At 35.9% G+C, this 15,896-nt stretch overlaps 1 protein-coding gene, 1 long non-coding RNA gene and 1 pseudogene across 2 annotated transcripts; all 3 read left to right on the top strand.

Moving 5' to 3' along the window:
• The first annotated feature begins 310 nt into the window (after window positions 1-310).
• On the top strand, window positions 311-4,419 carry LOC113282002. Its single transcript, XR_003326481.1, has 3 exons — window positions 311-552; window positions 3,768-4,001; window positions 4,103-4,419. It is a non-coding gene; the product is annotated as an uncharacterized LOC113282002 (long non-coding RNA).
• Window positions 4,420-12,278: 7,859 nt separating this feature from the next.
• Window positions 12,279-13,602, top strand: LOC113279222 (annotated as a pseudogene).
• A 569-nt stretch (window positions 13,603-14,171) lies between these two features.
• Window positions 14,172-15,451, top strand: LOC113279221 (F-box protein CPR1-like; the record flags this gene model as incomplete). The annotated part of the gene is made up of 2 exons (XM_026527922.1): window positions 14,172-15,157; window positions 15,245-15,451. Coding segments are annotated over 2 exons (1,023 nt in total), but the record flags the coding sequence as incomplete, so codon positions are not given.
• Between the last annotated feature and the right edge of the window lie 445 nt (window positions 15,452-15,896).

Here is a 15,896-nt window from a genome sequence, read left to right as displayed (position 1 = left end):
TAATATAGACCAATTATATTAAATGGGGTTTTTGTGAACAATTTGTTTTGTTGGAGTTTTTGTGTATAGATAGTGACACCTTTGGGGTTTTAACTCGGGGACCGTAGTAGTATAAAGAAAAGACCCAATTGTTTGGTGAAGCATGATTTTGGCGAAGCTTTTTCGTGTGACAAAAATACCCCTCCGTATTTTCGTTTTTTTGCTTAAATGTCACGTAAAAAAGGAAATACATAGAGGTTACTTACGTAAAACAGCGACATATCGAATCCTGCGATCCACATTTTCGCCTTTGTTTTTTCCTTTCTTATTTCATCTTTCTTTCCGTGAAACAGCGACAAAATTTCTTTCTTCATCTTCAGAAGAACAACCGATATCGCCATGACAAACATTATTCATCTTCTTCGTTCTTCTCGATTAACCTAGCGCCCCACTGAAACAAAAGCAAAGCAAAACGAAGATTTGGGTTTTTCCCCTCTCGCCAATAATCATCCATGACAAACGTGGTAGCACATGAACAAGAAAAAACGACTACACTTCGAAGAAACTTCTCAAGTAAGTGTCAGACATGATCTAGGGCCAATTTGTGGCTGAAAATTTCTTTTGATTGTTTAATTTCAAATTCTAAGGTTAGTTTAGGCTGAAAATTTCTTCTGATTGTTTAATTTCAAATTCTAGGGTTAGTTTAGGGCCAATTTGTGCCTGAAAATTTTTCTGATTGTGTAATTTCGAGTTCTAGGGTTAGTTTTGGGGCCAATTTTAGCTCAAAATTCCTTTCGAGAGTATAATTTCAATTCATCCTTTTCTTTCACCTATTACTTTCCCAGCTTCATTTTGTAGTCTTGATGTTTGAATGGAACAAATGTTTGAATTGGGTTTCTGGGGTACAGTATGAACAACAGTAGTAACATTGATCCAATTTTTGAATTGGTTGTTTGCATAAATGCCTAAAATAACAGTAGCAGTAGCAACACAGTTTAGGTAAGAATATACCCCAGTTTACTATTTGAATCCTAAGTTTGTTAACAATGACAACAAATGCCTGTGTTAGGGTTTCGATCTTACAGTATAGTCGTCATTCTGAAACTATGCTAAGATCGCCATCCAGGCATGTACTTCATTTTCGTGATGTTGGCTTTTAGTTTCAGGTCCATAACATAACATACATACATTGAGCTTCCTTATGCTTAAAAAAAAAGTTGAGCTTCCTTTGATAGCAAAATCGAAGAACAATCTTATTTAGCTACCTTCACAAGGTCTATACAGAACATGAAAAAATGTGAACGTAGCAAATAAAAAAATTTCAACACTTCTTTGATTATTCAAATAAAGTTGCTATGGCTCTTTCTGCATTGCCTAGGTGTAGTTCGACGTTAGGATACTCGGTAGTAGTATGGGAGATATTTGTATTGCATGTATATCATGGTATATTTAATCATTTTGAGGCAAGTTGGCCTTCTTAATAACTCTGGCTGGAGTGTGTCATTCTGAGTTTTGTAGCCTATAAAGTTATGTCTTTGCTATTAATGATATTTCTAAGAGTGTTTACAGAAATGTAGTCTCTGCAAGTTATTTGTTCATTCCTCTCTACTCTCTCTATGCCGGATGGTTATTTGTATGAAACAAATTTTGAAATTCTGTCTCTGCTATTTTAGTAGAGGTGAGCATTTGGATAAGCATATATCCCAAATGCTTATCGAATCATTGATAATTATATAAGCATCAAAGAATGCAGTGTTTTCAGATTTTAAAGTACTGTCACTAAATTAAGGTGATTTTTTTTGTGCTATAACGAGAGCTAGGAATTCTTTTGGCCGTGAATGATAGACTAATCAAATACTGTAATAATGAATTTGGTAGTCCATCAAAATATGTCTCTAAAAATGTTATATATAAGTGTGGATGGTGGTGGGGCATTTATGGCGCTTATGCTTTACAGTATGCAATTCAATTATTTTGCTTTTTTCATTAGGAATTCACGGAATTTCGTTGCCATTCTCATTGTTTTAGTTTTGTTGTATAGCTAATGTTTTTGCGGCTTTTTAAGCAAACATATTTTTAGATTGAGAGCAAAATAGGAAGACGGATTGACTATAAAGGATTAATGAGAAAGAAAGAAGTAGCCATTGAAAGGTGGGAACTTTGAAGATGGATCAGTGGGGACATGGGGTTTATATAAACTTTGGAGAGATAGTGGTTTTGTATATATAATGGAGCTACTATTTATACAAGCAGTCCTTAACACACATAGCTAGGATGCTTAGGTGGTGAGAGGAAGAAGATGGGTTTTATTGTGAGAGAAAGAGAGACGGGTCGTCTAGGTATGTATTCAACTTTTTTTCTAGGTGACACCAAACTAACCTATCATTTTTCATTTACATTTAACCTTTTGCACAGTTTTGATGATTTCGGTGCCCATTCATGTTGTTATTTCATAGAGGTTAGCTTTGTTGTTATTTCATAGAGGTTAGCTTCTTAGGAACAACACGGTGTCATGAGCTTTTCCTTCTTTTACAAGGAGGTAGTCAATTGAGATTTGTATAGACTTTCATATATTTTTTATTTGAGTGACTCCCGGAGATTCTCTAAAAATATAGAGATTTCTAGTGATTCTCAGAGAGTATATTAGAGAGTTTTTGTGACGTGTAGGGACAAAAAATTGACATTCGTAAAGAGTCTATGTGATTTGTAGAGACAAAAAAATGCACAATATCTCATCAAAAATTCAAAAAACCTATCGGTTACTTTATTATGTATATTATAATATAATCCAAATAAAAGTACCATGAATACCTGGTAAAATACGTGTTCATTATCAAAATAAATCTCCTTGTTGTTTTATGTCTTTGTTTTCATTTTTTTTATTTCACTCATCCCAAATTCATTTTATTTTGTATGCAATCTCGCCTATTTTCCTAAAAAAGTCATCAGCTCAGACCAAAAAAAAATGGTCTTACTCTCAAAAAAACAAATATTCTCTAAGTTTCCAAATTTCCAGAAATATCACCTCTTGAGGAGACATTTCTACCATGCCTATTTATCTAAAAAAGTCTCTCCAAATCTCTGAAAACAATAAATCAATGACTTTCGATATTTGAATAACAGGGATGTTGTAGTGACTCTTATGAAATCCTAATCTAATGACATGAAGTTGAGAATTTAAATGACTTAAAAGAAGTCTCTAACCAATAACAAGAGACATTAGGAGACTCACCAAAAGTCTCAATGGACTAAAGTGTATTTGAGAACTCTCTGAAAGTCATTTGAAATCTCATTTGACTAACCCCTTGTTAGATTAATTTTCCATTTTAATCAATCGCATCTATTGAAAAAGAAAAGTGTCCATGTAGGTTGTAATCATATATGTGTGGTTGTAGAGAAAAGGATAAATTTACAAAAGATGTGGTCAGTAAACATAGTCTGTGACATATATAATCGAATATATATTGGTTGTGCTCGAAAAGTTATGAATCGGTTGACAAGTCCAATACCTATATCTTGATTTCGAATGGCAATGCAACGCGAACCCATATATATATCGTCTGTCGCAGGATTTAATTTGAACATAGAGTAAAAATGTGTGGAAGCATGTCATCTGTGATGTTAAAGAAAATCAAAATGAATGATGTATTGATGAGTCACGTGAAGTCAGGCAACAATTGTATTTAGATTGCTCTGAAAGTCTGAAATAACATAGGATGTTTGACCCAGCTCCTGTCACATGCTTACTTCTAATACAATTCTGCTTACCCCTTGGTCTCTTAACTTAGAACACCAGAGACCACAGTGAAGCCCAATCTGCATTCGCCGAGGCATGGACATGTTATTTTTGTTTTACAAGCTAATCTTTACAATTTCATCACAACATGTTGGATCGAGGAAGAGATCGTGTATTGATGCTTTAGTGGAATCCAACCAGCCGTGTAGCTCCAGCCCCTGCAAAAGTCCTAGACAAATCGGCCATGCTCAACGTCGTGAACTGATCCAACCAGAAAATGAAAAAGGTCAGATGTCGTCCTTTTTCTTTCATATTTTTTTCTCACATACTTATTTATGCATGAATGTAAGGAAACTGAACCGCTATCTTTTGCAAATGTATACGCAGCAGCAAAGGAAAAACAGAACTTCTATTTGGGCCTCCGCAGAAGCCCAAGTCTCATTCAACAGGCTAAACATCAAGAGTTAGAAAGTTCTGAAGAGGAAAAGGAGCATAGTGTTGGCCGAAGTTCTTGAGTGAAAAATTATTAAATGAGAATTTTGATTTTAGTTGGAAATTATTTGTGTATAAATAAATATTTATGGTTAGAAAAATTATGTAATTAAAAATTCGATTGTAGTTGAAACGAAAAAGCAAAATTCGATTGTAGTTGAAATGAAAAGGCAGGCGCATCGCGCGTGCGTGTTATAGTAGTACTTAATGAAATAAAACTATGCTTTATTTTAGCTTGTTCCCTTTCCACAATATCTTTATCAGAGAGATTCGTGACTTTCTCAATGTTATCAAGCATATCTATAGTAAGCTCTAATTTGTCCAGTTGAGCATGTAAATTATCGGAAATATCCTTTTACCATTTTTTCACGAAAAATTTCAAAGGCCTCAAATTTAAAGTAAGAGTTTTGTTGCCTCAAAATGGGCTTTGCTCTGCTTCCTCATCAGGACCGATCTGCAGTAACTCAAATCACTAACCTCATTATAAGAGTTCGTCCTCTAGCGAATAGGACTATATTGCCAGTTGATTTTTCCAAAAGTAAAATTGACGTCGTTTTGGAGTAACAATTAGGTTAAAGCAAGAGATAGAGAAGGAGAAGAACTTGGTATTGATAAAGAGGCATCAATCTATTACATATATATATATATATATATATAATGTTATCTTATATACAGGAAAGGGAAGACCTGTTCATCTAATGGACCGCACATTCATGGGCCACATGCCCTATAACACTCCCCCTTGTGTGGTTCAATAACAAATCTTTATACATAGTGCTTTGCATATAGTGCTTTAAAAGTAGTTCTTCAAATGTCGTTCTCTCCTTGATGATTTGTGCCGAAATCAATTGCCTTACTAAAACTTTGACAAGGAAAAACCCAGCGGGATAAAACCTTGGTACAACTCTTCACATGTAGTACTTCACCTGTTGTCTCTTACTTTACATGTAGTTCATCACATGCAATACGATCTTCACAGATCAATGAGTCTAAGTTAATTGCCTCGTTAAAACTTCGCCAGGGAAACCCAGAGGTACAAAACCTGAACTAAAGAAAAAGAGTACAATATTAAGCAAACTTAGCACATAGTTGGACTCGAACATGTTACCTCATTAAAACCTTGACAAGGAAAACCCAGTGGGGCAAAGCCTTGACGAAGGGAAAAGAGTACAACGTGAGATGCAAGTAAAGGTGATCCGTTCCCGATGATCACTTTTCTCTGTTGAAATTGACTAGTTTCTTCACAGCTCCTAATGCAGAAAATGCTCGTCGGAAAGGCAATAGCCTTAGGTAGGAAATTACTTCTCGGTGTTTTGTTGTTGTCTCATTAAAAACCTTTCCGAGAAACAAAACCCTATGGGACAAAGTAACCTCGGTGAAGGAAAAGAGTTCAACACACCATTAGATGCTCCCTATGATGTCATACAATTTTCGTCAGTCTAATACAGTCAAAAGGAGTTTATCACACTTTACTTTGGTGACTTGGATGTTTATAGAACCATGTTTTCGATTCTGGAATTTACGTTGCTTAACGGACTATCGTGTTTCATTTCTTTGATTCGGATATTTTCAATAATATTAACGCAATCTTTATGTCTTCAACGTTCAACATACTTGATGCTTTCAGTATTGTCTCGCTAAAAACCTTGTCGAGTAACAAAACCCTTTGGGAAAAACTATTCTCGATCGAAGGGAAAAAGAGTACAACACAGCTTCAATTTCGAAGTAAATTATGTCGACATCATATCCTTGGATCCTCCCCCTGATGTCGGCATCTCCCCCTAATTACTTTCAGGGTTGTTCCAGACTGTTCCTTTAGTCATGTACTTTTCGAAACTGAATATCGGTAATGACCTAGAAAATAGTCTACCGTATCTCCCCCTGATTACTTTCATTAGGGAAGAGGTTATTGTTCCTTCATAATCAACAACTTTTGGATTGCACTTTCATTAGCATTCCTTTTAATTTCTTTGTAGGGATAAAACAAATCTATGTCAATGGTTAATTTTAAGTACATGATTACATTCACTGTACCATTCCAGTGACGAAAAAGAGGCAGGAAAAGAAAATGATTTCATTCATAAGAGTTCACTATACCATTCCAATGATGTTGCGTTGGCGCGAAGCTATATCTAGCTAACATGTTCCCTGAGGATGTAAAATTTAATTGAGTACATTATTATACTAAGTACAACAATGCGTCTATTGTACTTAGATATGGGAATTTCATCTCCCAACACATCTTCGTCATATTCCTTTGGACGAAATGGTTACTTACATTTGAACCTCGACTAATCATGGGAGTGCTATCAGGATGTATGTCTTTGTTAAATTGCCTGAAAACTTTAGATATATGCAAACTGGTGGAATAATATACCACAAGCTCAGTATTCGATCGAGCTTTCCCTAGATTTTTCATCTCAAATTCGGATTTTAAATATATTTTAAGGTCTCTTATTACTTCAAGAGTACACATCATGTCTGTACCATCAACATAAATAGCTATAATTCTGAATCAGGAACTTATTTAATACGCATGGCATGAAAACTTACTTGTTTATCCCTTCCCAATCAAATAGTCACTTAGACGGGTATACCACATCCGCCTGATTGTTTAAATCAATAAGTGAGTGTTCCAGTGTAACTGCAAACACACTCCGTGGTTTAGAGTCATTCGTTTGGGAAGCAAAAGGCCATCATGCACTTTTGCAAATATCTTCTATCTCTTGATTCTTCCAGAGATACATAATAACCACATAAAATATGTTGCATTTCAAGTCCTTTTGAAATTACCAAGCTAACTAAGTAGAGGAACGATATAACGTTCATTACAAGAGAACAATTCCAGGGCTTTGTGAGAAACCTCGCGCCACAAGGCGAGTCTTTGTACTTAAATACTACTTTCTTCTCATTATGCTTTATGACAAATTAATTATGTATGTCCAATAGGATTTACACTTGGTTGGTTAGCACTACCACACCAAATACCTGTATATTTGTCAAAGAACCGAGTTCTACCTGGATTGTATAGGCCAAATACGCTCTTCGTTGAAATTAGGCAACAAGGAGCTTGGTTCGATCTCGTCTTGCTTTATTTCCTTAAGAAAATGTATATGAAATTAATCATCTATATGCTCGTATGATCTTTCCAGTTACTCGTGCGCATTCTCATAATCCACTTGGGATGTTATTGTTCTCTGGAATCATTAAACTTTGGAGCGTCCCCCAGTTTGATTGATGGACATATTCAGACAATCTTATGAGATGATTTCTGATGATATAAATAATTTGTGCCTTACTCACCTACTTCCTTTCTAGGTGAGCATTGATTGAACCTGGTGGTCTCTCCATCTTCCTTTATGGAGCCACGACCTCAAACTACACTTCCACCAAGTGTATTTGCAATACCTTAGTCTATGGTGTACCCCATACTGAGGGTTTCTAACCTTGCAGAAATATTTGCAGCTGGTATGTGTGATCTTGTCACTTTAGCGACATCAGTGTACACTCTGAAAATCGATTATTCTTTGTCACTTCACATTTACATTTGTGGAGTACAAGAATCAATATGTGACACAATGGGAACACACCACGAAAATTCCTGTCGTTCCCCTAGAAAATACTTTTTCTTATCTCCCCCTAACGACGGGAAGACTGTCTTAATAAAGTGATAACCCGCAAATCTAGTGGTAAGAGACCTCCTGCCAAAAGGTTTAAAATGCGGATAATTTTTGGGAACTCATATCCAACATAACTACTTAACAGTTTTGAAGACCCATCATAGTACGATGTGGAATCGTTATGACACATGTATAGTACAACCAAAAATGCGTAAGAACACGAATGTCAGGCTTAAATCCAGTTACCAATTGGTACGCAAAAAAAAAAGGTTGACTAATATTGGGGTCTAAAAACGAATTAAGTAAAGATGCGCGTAATATTGCATATCCCCAAAGCAATAAAAGGTAGGTTAGTACGCATGCCTTATTCCTTAGGCACCATCTGTAACCTTTGATGGTAGCCTCTGCGAGACCATTGGGTATAAGATGCTCTATATTGATCTTATTAAACATGCAATATTCATCAAGACCTTTTGATGTCAATTCTCTAGCATTAACAAGGGTGGTGAGCCTTTACACTTTGCATTGTGTAATATGTGCTAGGAGTTTTCAAACGCAAATTTCTTGGGAACTATAACTAGTCCAAAATGTCAAAACATTCACCAGATCCATCAGTCATTTTAATGGTCCGCATTCTGCATGAATATTTTTCTAAATTTCACCTTGTTATCTTTGTAATATGGATTGTTTACCATTTGCATCTTAGGATGGTCTCGATCCTGTTTTACTGAAGACTTTGTAAAATGAGTGATATGCTCTCTTACTTAAAAGCATAACGGGAGGGAGGAGGGGGTTGTGCATCTAGTACTTTAGAAAACACTTATTGGGAGATATGTCGTTACTTCACATTCTGTCAATCTTTTTCCTGTTTTTGTTCACTCAATTAAAGTGATGTTCGCATGAGTCTTTTCAAAACGATCATCATGTCACAACCAAAGTTGCTTTATGGTTATGCCCAAAGCCTGTATGAGTCAACTCCCAACATTCCATCATCAGAGTCAATATGGATTCAATAATCCAAATACTATAGTGATTTACATTTCACTAGATTGACTCATTAGTTTCTCTAAAATATATTTCCTTCCAAATATATTACAGAGTATAAAAGATGCAATCAATTACATTCTCAACACTGTGAGGTTCCACATGATATCCATTTGGATGGGTTTCTTTGGAATTTAACAAGTTGTGATTATCTCTCGGTACATGTAGAGATTTTGTGACGTCTTTGTTCTATCTCGAAAACAAATTTTGAGTAGTGCTGCTCTCGGTGATCCAATCCTCGTAGTCACATTAAGGAAATAGTTCAACAACTAGTTTAAATTCCTTAAGCTGGTGGGAGGGAAACCACTATCTGTTAGACATTGAGTCTTGAGATATTAAATAAGTGGTGTGGCCTTATTAGTAACAAAAGTGAGATTCAACTCAATTACTTTAGAGTGAATGTATGTTACGTTTCATCCAGATATATCTCAAGTGCTTTAAAGAATTTATGTTTCTTGGGAATGGTGTACTTTTCATTCCAGAAGCTCTAATATTGGATCTAGTTCAATTAAATAGTCAATTGGCCATGCAAAGTTCTTCTTGTCATTAAAGTTGATGTCTAAATTATGACCTTCCTATGGAAATTGGTTGCTACTATGGTACCCGCATTACATTGCTTGTACCAATACCGGTAAGAATATTCATTCCCAACTCTTTGTTGAGAGTTAGAATTACATCTTAGCTTTATCCCATGTTCAATTGATACATGTACTTTGGTGTCATTACTGCTGAGGTAAAAAATATATTTTTTTTCTCATGATATATATGTCCCTTTTCACATGCTTTATATGAGTCAGTACGTCTAACCCTTATTACTTCGGGGTTCTTTCCATTTTCAATTTTGCTAAAATTACCTTAATTTGAGAAATTTCTTTATCTCAACGGGCCAAGAGAACCTCACTACACATGTCAACCACTTACTTTAGGTTGAATATATATAACTAAAGATAGTTCTCTTGTTTTCATACTTTAACATATACTGGTTCGTTAGTATCATGGATGAAGTAGAGAAATCAAAATTTTCTGACTCATATCACCTTTTGTGAGTTCTTCCACAAAAATTTGAATACATGTAAATTTATTTTCAACGTATATTTTGAAACTAATAGTCGAGCAAGTGGATTACATCCCACGGAACATTCAAATTTAGGGAGAAAATATCATGTATGCAACAATGGTTCTCAAGTACTTTTAAACCTCAAATGTATACATTAGAATCGAGTTGGTATAACCAATTGGACAAAATACATCATTTAACCATAGCCAGTATCATATTCAATAGAACAAAATAGCATTAAGACCAAAATTCTTAATGATCGAGATAAGTAATCGTAATTTAAATTCACCATTTATATAATGTGGACTTATCTTAAGACAAAATAAACAAAACTAGGCATGTTCTAAAACAAATAAATAAGCCTAGCGAGTACTCAATGTAAAAGCCCAAATTATAGTTACATACCTCAGACTTTGGTTCCCGCCGTATATACACAAAACTAAAACAACCTTAGTTACGCACATCCCATAACCAGAACATGGCTTAGTTGTAACAGGAGATCGGACCGTGTTGGATCTGTCGGGATGGATCGACAGGGTTGAATCGGCCGGGTTGGATCAGCCGAGTTGGATCGGCCGAGTTGACCGGACCGAGTTGGTGACTTTCCTTTCTCCTCGCGCACAAACAGATCACCGAATGAAGATTTTCTTCCTCCTCTCCAACAAATTTCGTTTCTCCCATTTTCCCACTAAGATGATCAATCACGCCGAAAACAGACAAACATATTAGTATTATGAAATATAATCACACAATTGTTTATCGTATTTGCAAATTTTGCATGGTATAGCTTGTACTGGAGAAATTAGTGCACTATCGAATCATATACAAACTTAAAAACACATGGGAAATAAGAAATGGGAAAATCAAGATCCGTAAGCAAATCCCAAAAAAAATATTAACAAACGTACATACAACACAATGCGAAAAAATCAATCAAAATTAATTCCTGATTATTATTAGTACATGCCGGTATATCATCGTGCATGATAACGTTTTGGAGTAACAATTAGGTTAAAGCAAGAGATAGAGAAGGAGAAGAACTTGGTATTGATAAAGAGGCATCAATCTATTACATATATATAATGTTATCTTATATACAGGAAAAGGAAGACCTATTCATCTAATGGACCGCACATTCATGGGCCACATGCCCTATAACACGTCGATCTTTTTTCAATCAAGTGCAAGTCATTTCTGCAGAGAATCAACCCATGTGGCCCATGTCCCACTCTCCGGCTATGTATGGTATACATATCAATAAACAACCGATAATAACGTGGTGCACAGTTCGGAAGTATCACGAGCAATATTGCATTATAGCTAGGGTTGAACATGGTTTCGGTTTTCTGCTGAAACCGGACCGAACCAGACCAATTAGGAAGAAACCAAACCGAACCATTTACTAATGGATTGGTTATGGTGTAGAAAGTGGAAAACCGATAGTGTTGGTTTTGGTTTGGTTTGACCACTAAAACCGAACCAAAAACCATTGGAAAACCGATTAATTTTTAAACTTAGTTTTTACCTTGATTTACAAGTATTAGATTCTACCAATTGATTTAGAGGATAAATAGAAACCCTAAATCTAATATTTCATTATAATACTCTCCCTCTTTCTCCTCCTCTTAGTCGCCTCCCTTCTTCGCCCCTAACTACAGCAGCCACTGCTGCTACTCGACTTTCTACTTCCCTTCTTCCTTCTTTTTTGTTTGTCAATAACTAAATTAAGATATATTATATATCTTCTTTTGATCTCTAAATTTAGAGTATGCTTTAACTATTTTTGATTTTTTTTTTTGTCTGTAAATTTGTGTAAATCAATACTATCGGCATTTACGATTTTTTTATCTGTAAATTTGTGTATTTGTTTTTTGTTGGAGTCGTTTGATATAATTATTGGTTAACCAAAAACCATTGGGACAAACCGAAACCAGCTGGAACCATTTGGAAACCGAACCAATGGTTAATGGATTGGTTTGGTTTAGATTTTTAGAAACCGATAGTATTGGTTTCGGTTTTGGTTTGGCTAGAAACCGAACCAAAACCGACCATGAACAATCCTAATTATAACAACTATTTTGAACCATTATGTCATACCCGTTTGGTTTCCAGCAGTTGGTTCGCAACAGGTCAGTTTGTTTTACACGAGATAAGAGCTCTATTCATGTGAAAAGCATGTATTATTGTCCTGTACCTCCTGTTGTTTCTTGAGCCGGGAGCTTTAGCATTTATAATAACTTGCTCACTGCTTATAAGTATTCCTCCCTCCTAGCTTTCATTCGGAACTAAGAAAATCTGAAACCACTGTTTGCATAACATTTTCTCCGGCTTATTGCATTATCATCTCTCCATGGCTGTCACATCACCATCGAAACTGCTACTAACTGACCTAGTTTCCACTGTGAAAAATGTTCCTCCAAATTATATAAGACCCGTTAATGATCGTCCAAATATTGTCCAGGTTAAATCATCTGAAGATTCTCCAATCCCTCTTATCGATTTACAAGATCTATATGGTTTGAATCATTCAGATGTGATCAAACAAATTGGCCGTGCATGTCAATTTGATGGTTTCTTTCAGGTAATTACTCACATACATAAATGTAACTTCTTTATTTATTTGTTTAGAAGTAACTGAATTATCTTATAGGTAAAAAATCATGGGGTGCCGGAGGTAATAATGGAGAAAATGTTGCGGGTGGCGAAGGAGTTTTACGAGTTGCCAGAGAGTGAACGGTTGAAGTGTTACTCAGAGGATATGTCGAAAACAGCACGACTTCGACTAGTTTTAATGTGAAGAATGAAATGGTTTCTAATTGGAGAGATTACTTAAGGCTTTATTGTTATCCTCTTGAAGATTTTATTAACGAATGGCCTACTAACCCTCCATCATTCAGGTAGTTTTCTTACTCTCTCTTTTTTAAGCCTAAAGTTTAAGCGCATACAATAAGACAGTACTAGACGTGCATTAAGTTTCACTTGATTATGTTTCAGGACTGATGTCGCAGAATATTGTTCGAGTGTCCGAGGTTTGGCAATAAAATTACTCGAAGCAATTTCGGAGAGTTTAGGCTTAGATGAGAACTACATATGCAAATCATTTAACAAACATGGACAGCATATTGTTTTAAATCACTATCCATCATGTCCTGAACCTGAACTTACTTTTGGACTCTCCGGTCATACTGACCCTAATGCCATAAGTATTCTCCTCCAAGACAATGTTCCCGGTTTACAAGTTCTCCGAGAGGGGACTTGGATCAACGTTAATCCGGTTCCTAATACATTTATTGTTAACATTGGTGATCAATTGCAGGTAGATATCAAATTAAGTTCCTTGTGGCCTGTATATTTTCGTATACTCATGAACTTAATTTCAGGTTCTTAGCAACGGGCGATATAAGAGCGTTCTGCATCGAGTAATTGTAAATGGTGAAAAAGGGAGATTTTCTGTGCCTACATTTTACTGTCCATCCGATGATGCTGTGATCGGACCGGCTCCAGAGTTGGTTGACGACGAGCATCCTTCTCTCTATAGAGAATTCACTTACGGTGAATATTTTAGAAAGTTTTGGAGCCAACAGCTAGGAACTGAAACTACCATGGATATGTTCAGAGTTGCTCCTAATTGTAGACCATATATGGCTTTCGTCCAGTGGCATTCCTATAGATAGAGTAAGATGGAAAAAAATAATGTACTAGATGATTAAATAAAGTGTCCAGTCCACTCAAACCAGCCATCAAATCTGCCGTGGCAAATGCCTGCGTACACTTATTTCAGATCTGGTTTTCTTTCTTTTAATGAAATGTGGAAGAAAAAAAACCCTCTAAAATGGAACCGGCGTGCACCGATTGGGTTTGCATCCGAATGAATGGACGTGTTCGTCCAACGAAATGGCACGATCGGAACCACATTTTCCTTTCCTTTATTCCGTGGAAGAAAACCCTCACCCTCGTATCAAAAATCAAAAAGGGAAAAACCCTAACTCTCGTCTCAAGAAAAAAATAATCAAGAATAGCTAAGTGGCCATGGTGAATTTCCCAGACGAGATCATCCATGACATACTTTCAAGGCTGCCAGTAAAATCTCTCTCACGATTCAGGTGCGTATCTAAAGATTGGTTGAAACTAATTCAAAACTCTTATTTTATAAAGAAACATTTGAATCATGCTACTGAAAGTGAAAGTAACCATTATTCTCTCCTGCTTAAAGACGGATGTAATCTGTACTCCATGGATTTGAATACAAAAATTTGATTCAAATAACGCCGTGCAGATCGATTATCCATTTGCTGCTTCAAAAGATGGGATTACACTGTGGGGTTCTTGTAATGGCTTAGTTTGTATTTCCTCTTATGAAGATCCTGATGTCTTGTATGTCTGGAATCCGTCCACTAGACAGTATAAGAAAGTGCCAACTGCACCAATAGAAGGTCCACCTTTATTTGTTTGGCATGAAATTTTCCCTGGGATTAATATTGTTGGTGACATCTCATATGGGTTTGGTTATGATTCTAAGATTGATGACTATAAGTTGGTTAGAATTGTGGGTTTTCCTGGTGATTATGGCTGTGAAGTTCGGGTTTACACATTAGGAAAAAATTCATGGACAGAAGCTAGTTTTCTACCTTTTCGTCTTTGTTATCTAAGAACAGCTGGTGTGCTTTCTAATGAAAATATTCACTGGGTAATAACTCCACCTCAAGGAGGTTTAGTAATTCTTTCTTTTGATATTCACAATGAGACAATTAACCAAGTGCTGGCACCTAAATCGTTGAGTAATGAGCTTGCTATTTCTATTTGTGTATTTGATGGTTTCATTTGCTTGCTTGGTAAGACTGATGAGGTTCATGTGGAGGTTTGGGTGATGAAAGAATATGGAGTAATTGAATCTTGGACTAAAATAGTTACAATTTTGCAACCTGATGTTGTACAATCCTTTTGGCATGTGAGGCCGTTAAAGTGGTTCAAGAATCTTCAGATTCTGCTAGAGAAGGATGAAAGTAGTCTGCTTTTATATGACCCGGAATCTCATAAGGCTAGAGATCTTACAGTTAATGGTGTTTCGAAATGGCTATATGCGGAGATTTTCGTGAAGAGTTTAGTTGTGGTTAACTCGGATACTGTTATAGTTGGACAAAAACAAAAGGAGGAAGCAACAAAAAACATGGACAGGGGTGAAAAGGAACGGAAGAAGAAGAACACTAATGATACTAATAAGAAGAAAAAGTAAGTACTTCAGCTCTTAATTTTTATCTTATTATCATTACACGTTCGCAAATTCATAGATTTTTTGTTTTGTTTTGTTATTTTCAGGGCGAAAAGTGGTGTTCTATTTTACGGCATGTTATGAATGGTGCAGTTAGATTATAGAAATGAGGTAAAGCATTTTTAAGTTTTAATGTTATGTGTATATTTTTGAATCTGCTGTTTAACTTTGAGCACCTTTTAATCTCTTGTGCCGTTTACTCATGCAAGTTTTCTTTCCGACAACCCTTAAATAGTTGTCTTGTATGACATGAATGACAGAGTTTTAAATTGATTTTTGTAATTATCTTATCTATCTTCTCTGTTTCTGATTTTTGTAATTATCTTATCTATCTTCTCTGTTTTAAATTGATTTTTGTAATTATCTTATCTATTTTTGTAATTAAAGACCCCTTTTAACGGTCTTAGCTCGTTTGAGCTAGTTTCTTAACAGCGCGAACACCCATAAGGGTTGACGTTCGTAGTGCTTAGGAATTCACCTAGTGGGACTCGATCGACAAGGTATTAGTGGGCCCGCTGGTTGTCACCACGGTGATTTCCTAACTCTGTTAGGAGTAGGCTACACTTGTTGGATCATGCGGCCAAATTGTGTGGCCGTGATCGTTTTTTGAGACTGATATAGACAGTCTGGATTTTCCTTTGAGGAATTTAAACGAGTTCGATCGAGCTAGCTTCTTAAAAGCGCGTCGATACGAAGATC

Source organism: Papaver somniferum, chromosome 5 (assembly GCF_003573695.1).
Source record: "Papaver somniferum cultivar HN1 chromosome 5, ASM357369v1, whole genome shotgun sequence".
Classification (NCBI taxonomy): Eukaryota; Viridiplantae; Streptophyta; class Magnoliopsida; order Ranunculales; family Papaveraceae; genus Papaver; species Papaver somniferum.
The sequence above is the reverse complement of the archived record's forward strand: the minus strand, read 5'-3'. Positions and strand labels throughout refer to the sequence as shown.